This window comes from Lissotriton helveticus, chromosome 6, assembly GCF_964261635.1.
Source record: "Lissotriton helveticus chromosome 6, aLisHel1.1, whole genome shotgun sequence".
NCBI lineage: Eukaryota > Metazoa > Chordata > Amphibia > Caudata > Salamandridae > Lissotriton > Lissotriton helveticus.
Window position 1 is genome coordinate 1083773810 of NC_136067.1, and position 15106 is coordinate 1083788915.

Consider the following 15106-nt stretch of genomic DNA (forward strand, 5'->3'; position numbering starts at 1 on the left):
TTGGCGGATTACCGGCAGAGGTTTCCCCCACAACAGGCTGTTCCAGAAAATCCACCCCTACCAGCGATGGTTCCTGATCCTTTACCTCAACCTGAGGTTCCTGTTACAGTGCCTCAGCCTTCGGGCCCTCCTCCGCAGGGAGAACACACTACCTCCTCTGAAGATGAGGTTGAAGAGGGCAAACTGCCTGATAATACTCGTACTACAGAGCCTTGGGCCAAGTACATGATACCAATTCCTTCTCCGCCGCTTCCTCTACCATCGTATTCGCCCCCGGAAGATATCGGGGGCTTTCACAATGTAATGCAGCGAGCAGCAGCCAGATTCCAACTGCCTGTCATGGTCGAACAGACAGAATGCTTCCTGCATGATTTCAAAGAAGAGTCCAAGAAAATCACTAGAGCTGTTCCTATCGTTGACTATATCTGGAATGAAGGAGTTAAAATAATGAAGACGCCTGCATCCATCCCAGCAGTGCATCCCCGTAAAGAAAAGAAATATCGTTCCCCTGCTAACAGCCCATCTTGTCTGATTGGCTATCCACGACCAAATTCAGTCATTTCTCAAGCCGCCCAACAGAGATCTTAAAACCCGGCAACACCAATCACTACACCGCCTGACAAGGAAGGGTGTCATCTTGACCTTATAAGCAAAAGAAAATCTACCATGGCAGCGGCCTCCATTAGAGCAGCTAATTCCCTTGCAATAATCTGTTGTTAAGACCGTCAAATGTGGTCAGATATGGCTGGGCTTATTGACCTCATTTCTGAAGACCGGAGGCAGGAAGCAAGGAAAGTTTTGCTAGTAGGAGAACGTGCTGCATCTGAGACGATAGATTGCGCACTGGACATTGTGAATACCAACTTTCGTCAGCTTGCAGGGGCTGCAGTACTCAGACGTCAAGGTTGGCTAAAAGCCACCACTTTCAGGCCTGAAGTGCAAACATAGATTTTAGACATGGCCTATGACGGCGAATTGTTGTTTGGTAAACACATTGATGAATCCCTCTCCGCTAGATCGTTAGGCTCTCTTCAATACAAGCGCGGATCTTTCAGAGGCGCCAAAGGATGTGGTTTTTCCTCAAGAGGAGGATACCAAAACCAACAAAACAGGCAGTACCAACCCTAATATAGACAAACTTAAAACCAGTCATCTTACCAGCAATCCAATACAGCTGGTTTCTCCCGTCAGGGTGGTCGAAAGCGATCACAGAATCAAGTTCGAGACACTAACAGGAAACAGTGATCTCTACAGGGCGCCAGCCAAATTAACTCCAATTCAGTGGGTGCGAAAATTTCAGCTTTTGTAGACAAGTGGTAGGACATTACTTCAGATCGTTGGGTTCTGGACCTAGTAACCAACGGTCACACCCTGGAATTTATCAAAAAGCCACCTACAACTCAACTCAAGAAAAAGGTCAGTTTCTGTCCGGATGTTTGCTTCACTCCTTGGGATGTGCTCTTCTGCAATAAATCTCATACCCCTGGCAAGACTCAAAATGAAACCTTCAATAGGAGCTGCATCTTCAATGGCAACAAACTGTGGGTTCGTTCCACGATACCATTAGGGCGTATGAGAGACACTCTGCATGGTGGTCGCAGATAACGAATTTAGAACAAGATCTCGCATTCATTCAGACCATTCCAGACTTTGTTTTAACGATGCATGCCTCTATGGAGGGATGGGGAGGTTATCTGCAAGATTTACAGATTCAGAGAAAATGGTCTCAAGTACACAAGCAACATCATGTCATCAGTCTGGTGCTACGTGCCATCTTTCTGTCTTTACAAGCATTCCTTCCAAGGATTGCGAGTTCCTCAGTGCTGGTCCGCACCGACAATACGACCAGCATGTATTATGTAAACAAACAAGGAGGAACAAGATCAACAACTCTGTCGCAAGAGGCTCAAGAATTGTGGGAATGGGTCACACTCTACAACATAACCCTGAGGGTCGAGCACGTCAGAGGTCTCCACAATACCGTGGTGGACACGTTGAGCAGGTCCCAATCGAACTGTCACGAGTGGGAACTAGAGCAGGACCAAGTGAACAGAGTGTTCCAGGCTTGGGGCAAGCCAGCACTGGATTTATTCGCAACAAGAGAGAACAAGAAATGCAGACATTACGCCAGCAGGTTCCCTCAACAGAGCTCATGGGGGAATGCCCTGTTCATGCGATGGTCAGGAATTTGTGCATATGCTTTTCCCCCAATACCACTAATCCCCAGAGTAATCTGCAAGATGAAGCTGGAGGGTTGCCGTGTGATCCTGATTGCTCCCGGGTGGCCACGGCAGTACTGGTTCCAGGAACTTCTGTTACTATCTCAGGATGAGCCGATTCGCCTTCTCCCAACACCCACAATGTTGTAGAGGGACAAAGGTCAAGTGATTCACCCAGACCCATAGTCTCTACATTTACACGCATGGCTCCTGATTTCTTAGAGTTCAAGGACCTTAACATTTCACAAGACTGCCATGAAATCTTAGCACAATCTCGAGCCCAGAGCACTATCAAGACTTATCGTCTAAAATGGAAGCCTTTTTGCTGTTGGTGTGAGGCGAATAATAGCCACCCAGTTCAAGCTCCTGCGGAGCAAATTCTCCCTTATTGCTTTCTCTAGCCAGGTCTGGCCTTCCCTTTTCATCGATCAAGGTCCATCTAGCTGCACTCTCCAGATTCAGAAAGGGCGCTAAGCTTCCTTCTCTCTGTTAGTCTTCATTGGTCAAACAATTCATGTTGGGGCTTTTCCGAGCCTTCCCTCCAGAACGAGCTCCTCCTCCGGAGTGGGAACTCAACAATGTGTTAGCGCAGTTAATTAAATATCCATTTTAGCCGATCCATAAAACTGAACTCAAATCCCTCACTTGGAAGGTCTCCCTCCTTTTGGCTCTAACGTCCGCAAGAAGGGTTAGTGAAATCCAAGCTTTCACTATCAAAGAACCATTTCTACATTTTACTCAGGACTACGTAACCCTTCGGACAAACCCTACATTCATGCCCAAAGTACAGTCAGAATTTCATTTGAATGAACCGTTGAGATTAAGAACTTTCTTTCCGAATCCTTCCACTCCAGCGGAAAGAGCTTTACACTCTCTGGATATTAAGCGCTGTTTACAATTGTACCTACAAAAAACAAAAAACATCAGACGATCTAACCAACTGTTCGTGGCCTATGGCCAAGCAACACTTGCAAATGCAGTCACGAAAGCCACAATTGCCAGATGGCTGGCATCTACAATTTATTTCTGCCATGACAAGGCCAACAAACCTTTGCTGAGAAAAGCCAAGGCTCATTCTACAAGAACTATGGCAGCGTCTACAGCTTTGTTCGCTGGAGTGACTCTGGAAAATATCTGTTGTGCTGCGACATGGAAGAATGTCCACATGATCACAAAGCATTACTGTCTTCAATCTGCACATCAAGATCATGCAGCGGTTGGACAGGCTGTCCTATGCCATCTTTCTTTAAGGTCAGATTCAGGTACCTCTTTTCTTTTATATACTGTTCTATGGCTATCACTATTCATATTACATACAATTTTATGTGTCTAAAGATATATATATATATATATATATATATATATATATATATCCATATATATATATATCCATATATTGATATTTGTCTACATGTTTCATTTGATGTATTCTAAATAACTCTGATTTATGGATGCAGTTTGGGAGTTTATGAACACTTGTCTCCCACCATCCGCAATCGACTGTATACTTTGTATACTGCTTGCTACTCTGATTCAGGCATGTGAATCTATGAAAGATACCACAATACTGGATAATAAAACAAGTTACTTACCTGTAACTACAGTTATCCAGTATTGGTATCTTTCATAGATTCACATGCACCCACCCTCCTCCCCGGCGAGTCAGTTCTCTATAATTTGGGATACTTACTTCCCACTTGAAAATCTGAGGAGAACTGGCTCTGCTGAGATTGTTCTAGTGGGTGCTGGTAGCTGATTGGTTGGAGCTGACTTTTGGTTCTTTTATTATAATGAGGTAGATAGGCTACTAAGATTTAGGCCCCAGGCTTTTTTCTTTTGGCCTACTACTATTATTTATCTATGGCGCTACTTCTGTAATTTTCCGTGGGACTCCCGCCTCACCCACGGGGAATGATTCAGGCATGTGACTCTATGAAAGATGCCAATACTGGATGACTTTAGTTGCAGGTAAGTAACTTGTTTTCTTACATTTGGACAATCACAATTCCAGTGACTTTATTGACCACTATTGAATACAGGAGCCTCTCCCAGGGGTTGTGTTCCCCTCTTTCTTGCCCTTAATTCACCCGCCCCCCAGTCCACTCATCGCCCAGCTGATCTCCTGTTCGATTCATGGTTCAACTTCCCCTCTCTTTGGCAATTTGTTGAAACGGTTGCATCTGTAAAGACATTAATATAGACCTATATAGACCTATTAGTATCTTTGTTCCTTTCCTGTACTGATACACAATAATTAGCAACAGTTACCAACTCGACTAAACCTTTCATTTGCCATCCAATGCATATTGTGCATTTGGTAGCATACCCTGCACAAAGGCATCACCCACAGCTTCAATCAATCAATCAATCAATCAGAACATTTGTATAGCGCGCTACTCACCCGGAGGGTCTCAAGGCGCTGGGGGGGGGGGGACCTCTACTGCTCGAACAGCCAGGTCTTGAGCTGCTTCCTGAAGGCGAGGTGGTCCTGGGTCAGGCGGAGGTGGGTCGGAAGGGAGTTCCAAGTCTTGGCGGCCAGGTAGGAGAAGGCCCTTCCTCCTGTGGTGGCTCTTCGGATGCGGGGGACGGCGGCGAGGGCGTGGCTGGTCGATCGAAGCTGGCGCGTGGGAGCGTAGAAGTTTAGGCGGCTGTTGAGGTATCCTGGTCCTTGGTTGTGTAGGGCTTTGTGTGCGTGGGTGAGGAGCCGGAAGGTGATTCTCTTGTTGACCGGGAGCCAGTGCAGGTCTCTCAGGTGTCCGGAGATGTGGCTGCGGCGGGGGATGTCCAGGATGAGTCGTGCTGAGGTGTTCTGGATCCGCTGAAGTCTCTTCTGGAGTTTGGCGGTGGTACCGGCGTAGAGGGAGTTGCCGTAGTCCAGACGGCTGGTGACGAGGGCCTGGGTGACCGTCTTCCTGGTCTCGGTGGGGATCCATCGGAAGATCTTGCGTAGCATTCGCAGGATGTTGAAGCACGACGAGGAGACGGCGTTGACTTGTCTGGTCATGGAGAGGGAGGAGTCCAGGATGAAGCCCAGGTTGCGTGCGTGGTCAGTTGGTTTGGGTGCGCTGCCCAGGGCGGGGGGCCACCAGGAATCGTCCCAGGCGGAGGGTGAGGATCCCAGGATGAGGACTTCCGTCTTGTCCGAGTTCAGTTTCAGGCGGCTGTTCGACATCCATTTGGCTACGTCTGTCATCCCTTCGTGCAGGTTGGCTCTGGCGGTGTCGTTGGTGAGGGAGAGGATCAGCTGAGTGTCGTCTGCGTAGGAGATGATGTTCAGGTTGTGCTGGCGTGCGATGGCTGCGAGGGGGCTCATGTAGACGTTGAAGAGAGTTGGGCTGAGCGAGGAGCCTTGAGGAACGCCGCAGATGACTTCGGTGGCCTCCGATCTGAACGGGGGGAGGCGGACTCTCTGTGTCCTTCCGGCGAGGAAGGAGGTGATCCACTTCAGTGCCTTCTCCTGGATTCCGACGTTGCTGAGGCGCTGTACTAGGGTGCGGTGGCAGACAGTGTCGAAGGCCGCGGAGAGGTCCAGGAGGATGAGGGCCCCTGTTTCTCCGTTGTCGAGCAGGGCTCGGATGTCATCTGTAGCTGCGATCAGGGCGGTCTCGGTGCTGTGGTTGGCCCGGAAGCCAGACTGCGAGAGGTCGAGGGAGCCGTTCGTCTCGAGGAAGGCGGCCAGTTGCTTGTTGATGGTCTTCTCGATGACTTTGGCCGGAAACGGGAGCAGCGAGATGGGGCGGTAGTTCTTGAGGTCGGTAGGGTCTGCTGATGGTTTCTTGAGTAGAGCGCTGAGTTCGGCGTGCTTCCAGCTCTCCGGGAAGGTGGCGATGTCGAAGGAGGTGTTGATGATGTCCCGCAGGTGGGGTGCGATGACAGCGTCGGCCTTGTTGAAGACGTGGTGAGGGCAGGGGTCGGTCGGAGATCCGGAGTGGATGGAGTTCATCGTGCGGATGGTGTCTTTGGTGCTGATCGGGGTCCAGGCGCGGAGGGTGGTGGTGGGGGGCGGCGGTTCGGTCGTGGCGTGCGTTGGTTGAGTGCTGAAGCTGTTGTGTATGTCCGCGATCTTGTTGTGGAAGTAGGAGGCGAGGGAGTTGCAGAGGTCTTGCGAAGCTTCATGTGCTTGTTCATAGGGATGATTAATGCCTGCACATCTCTTGAACATTCCCTTGAACTAATCCGAGTAATCTGCCTGGCGCTCTTTTATTCTGCTAGCAGTTTGAAATCTTTGTCACATTAGTTTTGAACTGACTCACTTCCACCACCGCATTTAACAGACTGGGCTTAGCTGCCCCCAAGGCAGCATCATCAAAAGGTGCCTGTTGTGGCCAACCACCCTTCTCAATCAACCAATCTCTCACTTCACTCAGCACCACCAATCACAGCAACTGATTCATATCTGCCCAGTAAGGCTTGGTACACTCACAGACTGTAACTCTTCATAGAATCTTAAAGGATTGTCAAGGATATTGTGAAACTGTTGGTTGATATTGTCCAAGTATTTGGGGGACCAAGGAAAATGAAGGGTCATTCTTCCTCCTGAGAGGGGAAGGATGGCGTTGGGGTTTCTTGGGGCCAGTCTTGAACTGTGTTATTATAGGATGGTGTATGTGAACCTTAACAGGCATCCTGGAATTGAGGCTCCAGTTAATACACTTTTCTGATCTCAATGTTTTTGCGGTCCTATCAGGAGAGATTCGACCCGAGACCAAAACTGGGTGTGTGGGATTGTCGAGTCAGCCTCTTGTTGTGTGCATGCTGTTCTCTATCGCTTCACTCCCATCAGCTTCCTAACCCTAGTGCCAGCCAGGTACCCAATGCTGCCCTGTCTCTGTGCCCTTGTACTGGAGACCCCTCCTCCCCCGACCCCAAAGTATTGCCTGTTGGCCTGGGGAAACTTAGGACTTTCAATTTATACTTCCCCTTTTTTTCTCTTCTGGTTCAGATTTTTCAATGGTAATATAAGAAAATAAGTAAGAAGGGAGTGAGTCACTAGGGGCTCAAACTCTAACCCTGCCCTTCATTAATTAGGAATTGGAGTTTCTCATGGGTCTGCTTCACTTGCTGCATTTGCGGCTTGTGTTTTCTCCATTTTGATTCTTTATACCAATTCACAGTTGCTGGCCATTGTTTCCCATGTACTTTTCCAGGATCCTTTAGCTATCTCTTTTGAAAACAGTCTAGATCAAAGGTATCTTCCTAGGGGAATAATTTCTTTTCGACTTCATTAGTGAGTGCCTACTAATCTTTCAAAAACCTGCATGTGCGCTTTCTAAACTGGTGGTACATAAATGTGCGTGAGATGCTTTTGCCAAGGGCTGTTTGGGTTTCGATTTTATCACCCTCATCCTGATCTCCTTTTCTCATTTACACTTAGTAACACTCAAAGGTGTCTGCCAACCTTGTTCTGCTGCTCTTCTTGAAGAGTAAGGTAGCCTAAGAGGAAAGGGAGGACCTCGTAGTTATCAGTCTACATGTGCTCGTGGAGGGAGAACCGGAAGTATCTCACATTCACTGTCCACTTGCTTTTGGAAATTTTCCGGTCCCAACTATGAGGCTCACAGAAATTCCAGGGCAGCAGAATCAGTGAACTTCTGGCATACACACATGTATCCTTGTAAGGTCCATGCTAGGGTCCTGCTGCTACTGCATTTGAAGTTTCACCAGACCTACTACCCAACCCAGCATGATCAGTTGTCTCCTATCCAGATGACATCATTTTCTTGCATGCCCCTAAAGCACAAAAATAAACAAGCATGCAATTCATAAATCAAATTTAGCCATGCTAATGCTGTCCAACCAGATCCGAGGGTCCAGTTCTGGCTTGTCTCTACCCTAGTTCCCTTCGAGAATAACCTTTTTTGCACCAGGGGTAGTCACAAGTAGTCTGATACAGCTCCCTCCCGACCTCAGTCAACCATAGGTGGTACCCACATTCTGCAGTAGGTTGTCCGAGATTACACCACATTCTTTACTGCTTTAGTAGTCTGCGCAAATCTATTTAGCAAAACAATCTAAGTGCAGTATAACCATGCAAAGCTGCAGCATGCCCTCTCAACTAGCAGTGAGCTTATAATGCTAACAGCTTCACAGTGTGCATCATTTCCTTTATGGATTTTTTTAACAAATTGCTTCAAATTAGATTAAATGTGACAGACACCTGAAACTGATATTTGTAGGTGCACAGCTGTCTCATGAGATGAATGAAAAAGGACCTTGAAAAAGATGTAAGAAATGCTGACTGACTACCAGGCGCTGCGCAAGTCATTTATAAATCCTTGCTTAGTAGTGCCAGTGAGGCAGAATACGTCAGAGGTGAAAGAGAGGTTAAGGCTGGGTATAACCTATATAAATATGAAAAGCAAAATGACAGTGAATTAATTGTTTTTAAAAGCAAATTTTACAATGATTCCAGCCTAGTTACATCCTAGATGCCACAAAGTTCAAAGGTCGTGTGTTTGTATAGCCTGTGATGTCATTGTGGGGGTGGTCTAAGGTTTTTGATGTTACTTCCCAACCCCTTAGTGTTTTGATTAAGTGAGGCCACTGGTAAGATGTCATCTACTCTGACAACCAAAGATATGTAAATGAGTGGTTTATTAACGCCTGCTCTGAAGAACATTTTCTTCTTGCTTCATTATTTCATGTATTTTCAGGATATGCTGCACGTGGCCAATCAGTACCGCCAAAGTAGAAGCTCGCTCTTTAGAGCAGACGATCGCTCAGAAAAGGAGCCAGAATATATCCCTTGGACAGGTGAGAACAGTGGTTTCATGAATATTTGATGTAGGAAGGTTTTTTCTATATGGACAACAAAAATATTTTTTGTGTTTTTCAAAATTCTATTTATTTACCTTTTTAGCAACACATAGAGAAAGATCAATCGGTAGAACATATGCAACCACAACTAATGACTCTGATAGCATAATCATGTTGGATTGCAGTAACTGAGTGGCACACTCATCGGCAAAACATAGTGTCCCCACCTACCATGTTTTATTGTGTTAACTGTTACATTGTAACAAATCACTTTGAAGAATATAAATTATCTTATTATATGCTGTCCATTGCCTGCATTACTATTTGCTTTGGCCACAGAGCTGCTTATGGTTCATTTGGTAGTAGGGCTGCAAGGTTAAGACGTAGGAATGCCTGGGGTGGCATCTGTGTATGATGGCATTAGTTCTCACTGATCCTATAGATGTCCTTGCATGATTAGTGGAAATCCCGTACAAGTTTAAGTAAATATCTGGGTAGATCATCGGTTAGATCAGGAACAAAGTATTTTGCCTTTTGTGCCAGGTCCGACTATGGTGGTGCAGCCCTGGCATTTAAATATTTGGCATTCAGTGTGTATACAACTAGAGCAGACTACCTGTGGAATAATCTGGTGCACTTTTTTAGATAACTTTCTTTATAACTTTCACAGTAAAGTGGACAAGTGGATCAATTTACTAGTTTCAATGGCAGGCAGATTGCCTTTTGTTAAGATAGTTGGGTTTTTGTATGCATTTGGGACTGTACCAGTAGTGCCCTCCAAGCGCATCTTTTTAAAGGATGCACTTCTGTGCTTACCATAATGGTGTTGGGAGGATGAGGCCTGAGAAAAATCTACAGTGTCTCCCTGAAGGAATATCCCTGCCTTGGGGGAGCACAACAAAGACATAATACAACGCTGCTCAAAAGATGATGTTCTCAGACATCATCAAACTAGAGTGAGTGGGATTGCATGGTTAGAATGGAGGAGGGTAACAGCTCAAGCAACATCAATTGGCATTATAAGCCACACTTCATTGGCTGCTAGGACATGAGCATATTTTGTTAACATTTTTGTGTTTCTGTCAACGCTCTGTCAAACAATGGTCCATGTTTTCTTTGTGCCCCATCCAACATTGCACACCTATTTTCAATACTGCCACAGAGGTCTTTGGACAAAATATCTAGTTTCAAAACTATTCTGATACAGAAATATTGTTGTCAAGAATATCGTTTTTATCCAGGTATCATTATTAAGAATATTGTTGTTACTATTATTTTCAATAGTACAGTATTACAAATTAACGTTATTTAATTATCTTAATGTGTTTCAGGTCATATATTTTCTGTGATTATTGTTGGTAAAATTGTTAGTAATATTTTTTAATATAGTTTGTCATTTTAAGTGATTTATCATTTCTAATTTAATTGCTACTAGTAATTTATAGATTCGTAGCAGCTTGCTAGATTTGTAGGGTAATAGAGCGGGAAGTTAATTTAATAATAAACTAATTGTTAATTATTAGTTATTATTGGACTGATTAATACTTATGTAAATAGGGTGGGGAGTTAAGTAATTATGAATTATTTAATTATTAATTATTTAATTGCGAATTAATTATGTACATTATGTAGTATTGATTTATTTTAGATATATTTGTCGCGGGTTGCTAGGTTTGTAGGATGGAACTTTAATTCAATGATAACTAGTTAAATAATTATGAATTGATTATCAATTATGTTAATTGTGTTATACTTACTTTAGTTCCATTTTAAGTGTGGGCTGCTAGGTTTGTGGGGCTATTGTGTGGGATATTAATATACATATATAATATATATGTAATACTTGGTTTAATTGATAACTAATAAATTGTTTAATCATGTAAATTTGTTTTTTATTTTTCATATATTTTTTGGGGGTTAATTAATGTTCATATTAAAGATTTTTATATTTGTTCTACATTAATAAGGCTATTCAAATATGTAATGTGTTTGAAGTGAAGTTTCTCTACTAGTGCACAGACTGGAATGGGAATAGTAAATGTAATTCCTCTGAAGTCCAACGCTTTCCCTACCATTGCACAGACTGGAGTGTGTGTGTGTGTGCGTTTAGTAAATCTTATTCCTCCGAAGTCCAATGCTTTCCCTACTGTTGCACAGACTTTAGTGGGAATTGGAAACCACCACATCAACGATTGTGTCCATATTAACAAAAATCAGTTGCATGTATCCCAAGTGCTACTGTCCTTTTTCACTTATCAATCAAACAATTAAAGTTATTGGTAGAGTTATATACGATTACTTAGTCAAATAGGCTGCTGATAAGGGCATTCGTTCAAATTTTTCAATTAGGATTTCGTCCAAATTTAAATACAAATGAGCAGTGTCTGAACCTAGCTCTGACGGTTAACAAGTACATCTACACAAGACGTTGTCCCATTTTTCTTGCCTTTATGGACCTGTCCACTGCCTTTGATTTAGTGTACAGGAACAAACTGTGGCTAATATTGCTGGATCAAGGAGTGGACCCTCCCCATGTGAATTTTATGTATTCCTTACAAGCAGATCTTTCAGCTAGAGTGTGTATAAACGCCCACAGCATGCTCTCACCCGATTTCCCACTGAGGAGGGGAGAGCGGCAGGGGTGCATATTGGCACCCCTGCTCTTTATCCTATGTATAGATCGGTTAACAGTCCACTTAACTTCCACTCAAGTAGACACCCCAAAAATGTCAGGCACTCCGGTACCTGCCTTACTCTATGCTGACGATGCAGTCCGTTTACCTCTTATTCCTAATACTGAGGCAGCTGGTGGACTGTTTTGCTCTTTTTATGCAAGATCTTGATCTAAAAATTAATTATACTAAGTCACATATAATGTCCTGTGCACCTAGTAAATTATGGTTAAATAAAATTACCATCAATGGGCAAGTAATTACGAATTCTGATAACTTCTGTTATCTGGGCTTCACCTTTAGTTCCTCAGGGTCTTGGCACTCCCAGCTTAACAATTCTAGTCTCTAACTTAGTAGAACTTCTGGAATAGTTTGTAAACTTATTAGACCTGTCCTTAGAGGGACTGTCTCGCCAGCATTGATGGTGTGTAATTACCAGTGCATTAGTGCTGCTGCCTACGGGTCAGGTTTGTGGCGTTTTAATAAAAGTTGCTCCCTACAGGCAGAGGAAAACCGTTTTTTTCATTGGTTGTTGAACTTACCGCTTACTACCTATAGCTTTATTGTCCATTTAAAGTTGAACCTGGGTTCCATTTCTGATAAGGTCATCCTGTTGCCTCTTCGGTTGTGGGCCAGTATCTGGACAAATCCGGCAGCAACGTTATGCAGGGATCTGATTTTTGAATGTCACAACGTCAAAGGCTTTTCCATTCCATGGTTGAGATATATTCGGGTCACTAGCAACCCTGGGATTGTCTTCCTTGTGTACTGAGCTCAGCAGTATTTCTAAAGCTGACAAGTAAAAGGTGATAACATTCCTGGGGCACTGAGAAGATCTAAGAATGAAAATCAAGATAGTAAATCCTCAGTCTTGAATTATTATACAACTTTAGTCACCGGTCTCGTGCAATGGGAGCGATCACTTCTTTTTCGCTTCAGGGCAGGTTCAATATATTGGTCCCTTTGTTTTAAAAGTTTCTCTGACTTATGGGGAAATATAGTATAATTTTGTGCATGTGACATTCAATCTGTACAAACACTTTTGCACTTTATATGTTTTTGCAATTTGTACAGTTTTGCAAGTAAGCACGTTTTGAAACCCTTGTTATGTAAATCGGGATTCCAAGGGTGTAGAGTAGCTATGCTCTACTTACAGTTTTTAGGTTTGCCTGAAATTTGTTATTGCATCTGTGACTTTCTGAAATCAGCCATTGGGGCAAGAAAAATAATGATAGGGTGACTTCACAATGTTCTAGTGTTTTATAATTTTTTATGCAACTTTTAGCTGAATGTAGGTCTTAGAAACTCTTAAGCATATGCCTGAATTCATTGTATTTTTATCAGTGTCTCTCTCTTAGAGCATATATATTGTAGAGTCGTACTTGTATCCTGTTAGTTTTATCTATTTGTATTTTATATTTGTCTGTATTAACTTCTATGGTTTCTTTTATGACCTACATATAGGTCGAATAAAGATTTTTGAATTTGAATTTTGAGTATGAAATCTTACCCCTCCAAAGTCCAATGCTTTCTCTAAAGTGTAAGGCTGGAGTGGGCATAGTAATATTACCCCATTCTAGGTAAAACACTTTCCCTACTGTTACGTAGTCTGGAGTAGCAATAGTAAATGTACCCATTCCAAAGTCCAACACTTTCTTTACTGTTGCACAGACTGGAGATGGAATAGTAAATCTTACCCTTCCTAAGTCCAGTACTATCCCTACTGTTTACCTGTTTGAAGTGGGAATAGTAAATATAACCCCTCCGAAATCTTATGCTTTCACTACTGTTGCATAAACTGGAGTGAAAATAGTATATCTACTATTGCAAGACTTAAATACACATCTTAATATTTTTTAAATATATCATTTAATAATATTTGTTTATTTTCATAATTATGTGTTCTCATGTATATATGTGTGTGTGTATATATATTTATATATATATATATATATATATATATATATATATATATATATATATATATATATATATATATATATATATATATATGGTAGTAAATTAAAAAGATACATCATGTTAAGTATATATTTCTGAATAAGTGTTGCGTTATATATATATATGTCTAGGCATTATCACTGTTTGGCGCGAAATGCATAGTAGATCCTTTTAAATCACAGTGCTCAATCACCGTTTGTCATCAGTGAGCAAGGGCACGGACGTGCCCGAAACGTGTCTGAAGATATGTACCACTTGAAGCATTAATAAAAAGCATTCGTAAAGAAGAAGCCTGACTCAGGCCAGTTTTTGCTGTCTGCGTACCTGTCTGTGCTGGAGGCACTTTGGAGGCAAGTTGGGTTGTGTGTATATATATATATATATAACAAGTGTGTGCATTTATATAGGTATATATTTATATAATCTAATTTGATTTAATTTTCATTATATTAATGTTATAAATTTAAATATTTAAGATTTGCTCATTTACAATTTTAAATGATATAAAAAAAGATATATATATATATTTTTTTTTAATTATTAGTGAGAATCACATTTTTGTACAGATATTTTTGTGCTTACCATTATAAGTCTAGGGACACAATAGGTCTGTAATGGATATTTTTGACAATATTTTTGTATTACGATATTGTGTCAGTGATCTGTCACTTCTGGTACCCGACTGTGAGGAAATGGGGTGTATTATACGGTGTGTGTGTGTGACCTCACCATGCTATACACTACCAACCTCTTTAAGACTAGTCAGGTTTCGTTTGTCAAACCTTAGCTCAACCCTGGGTAGCTGTAGCTCTGAGCGGTCAGTTACACAAAGGAACAAGTTTAAGGCATTTAAACATCACCAAAGCAATTAAATGAGAAGGAAACTCGACGCTCAAGAAATATGACACCAGTTTATAAAAAGAGTATATTTTATGAATCTATGGACATCAAAATGAAAAAGATCCACTATGGGGTTCTGGAGATTTGGATTTTACAATAAGTGATAACTCAAGACTTTTGACATACTGACAAATTCAACGAATTTCAAGAAAAACTTTGCCAGAGTGTAATTTAGTTATTTATAATTATTTTAGGCGACCAATTGCGGCCGGGAGACATTCAAGGGGAACAAGAAGGTCCAACACTACAGTTACCTCTTTTGTAAAAGCAGTTACAGTCCAGTTCCAGCATAAGTGTCTCCTTACGATTGATATCTTGGGAGTGTTCTGATGCAAGGGATACAGGATGCTGAAGATGCTCAAGGATAATGTGCAAGGGTCTTCCTGTGGCCACTCCTTGGTCCACACCTCTGTTGAAGTGATTATGACCACAGAGGTCTACGTCCCACAAAGTCTTACCCGGGTCAGCAGAATTACAGGCGCCATGGGGCTACCAGTTGCCTGGCACAGTGGTTTCCTTCTTTTGGCGATAACTTTCCTTCTTTGTGATCAAGCTGCGCTTAAACAACTTTTCTGGGTCCAGCAGACTCGGTGCAACTTT

The 15106-nt window shown here is 42.7% G+C and overlaps 1 protein-coding gene across 1 annotated transcript in view; it reads left to right on the forward strand.

Moving 5' to 3' along the window:
• NUP133 (nucleoporin 133) overlaps nucleotides 1-15106 on the forward strand; it is a 1231428-nt gene that overhangs the window by 731621 nt on the left and 484701 nt on the right. Inside the window, exon 17 of the mRNA XM_078648729.1 lies at nucleotides 8873-8972. Coding sequence (XP_078504855.1) covers nucleotides 8873-8972 — 100 coding nt within the window. The remainder of the gene's footprint in view (nucleotides 1-8872; nucleotides 8973-15106) is intronic.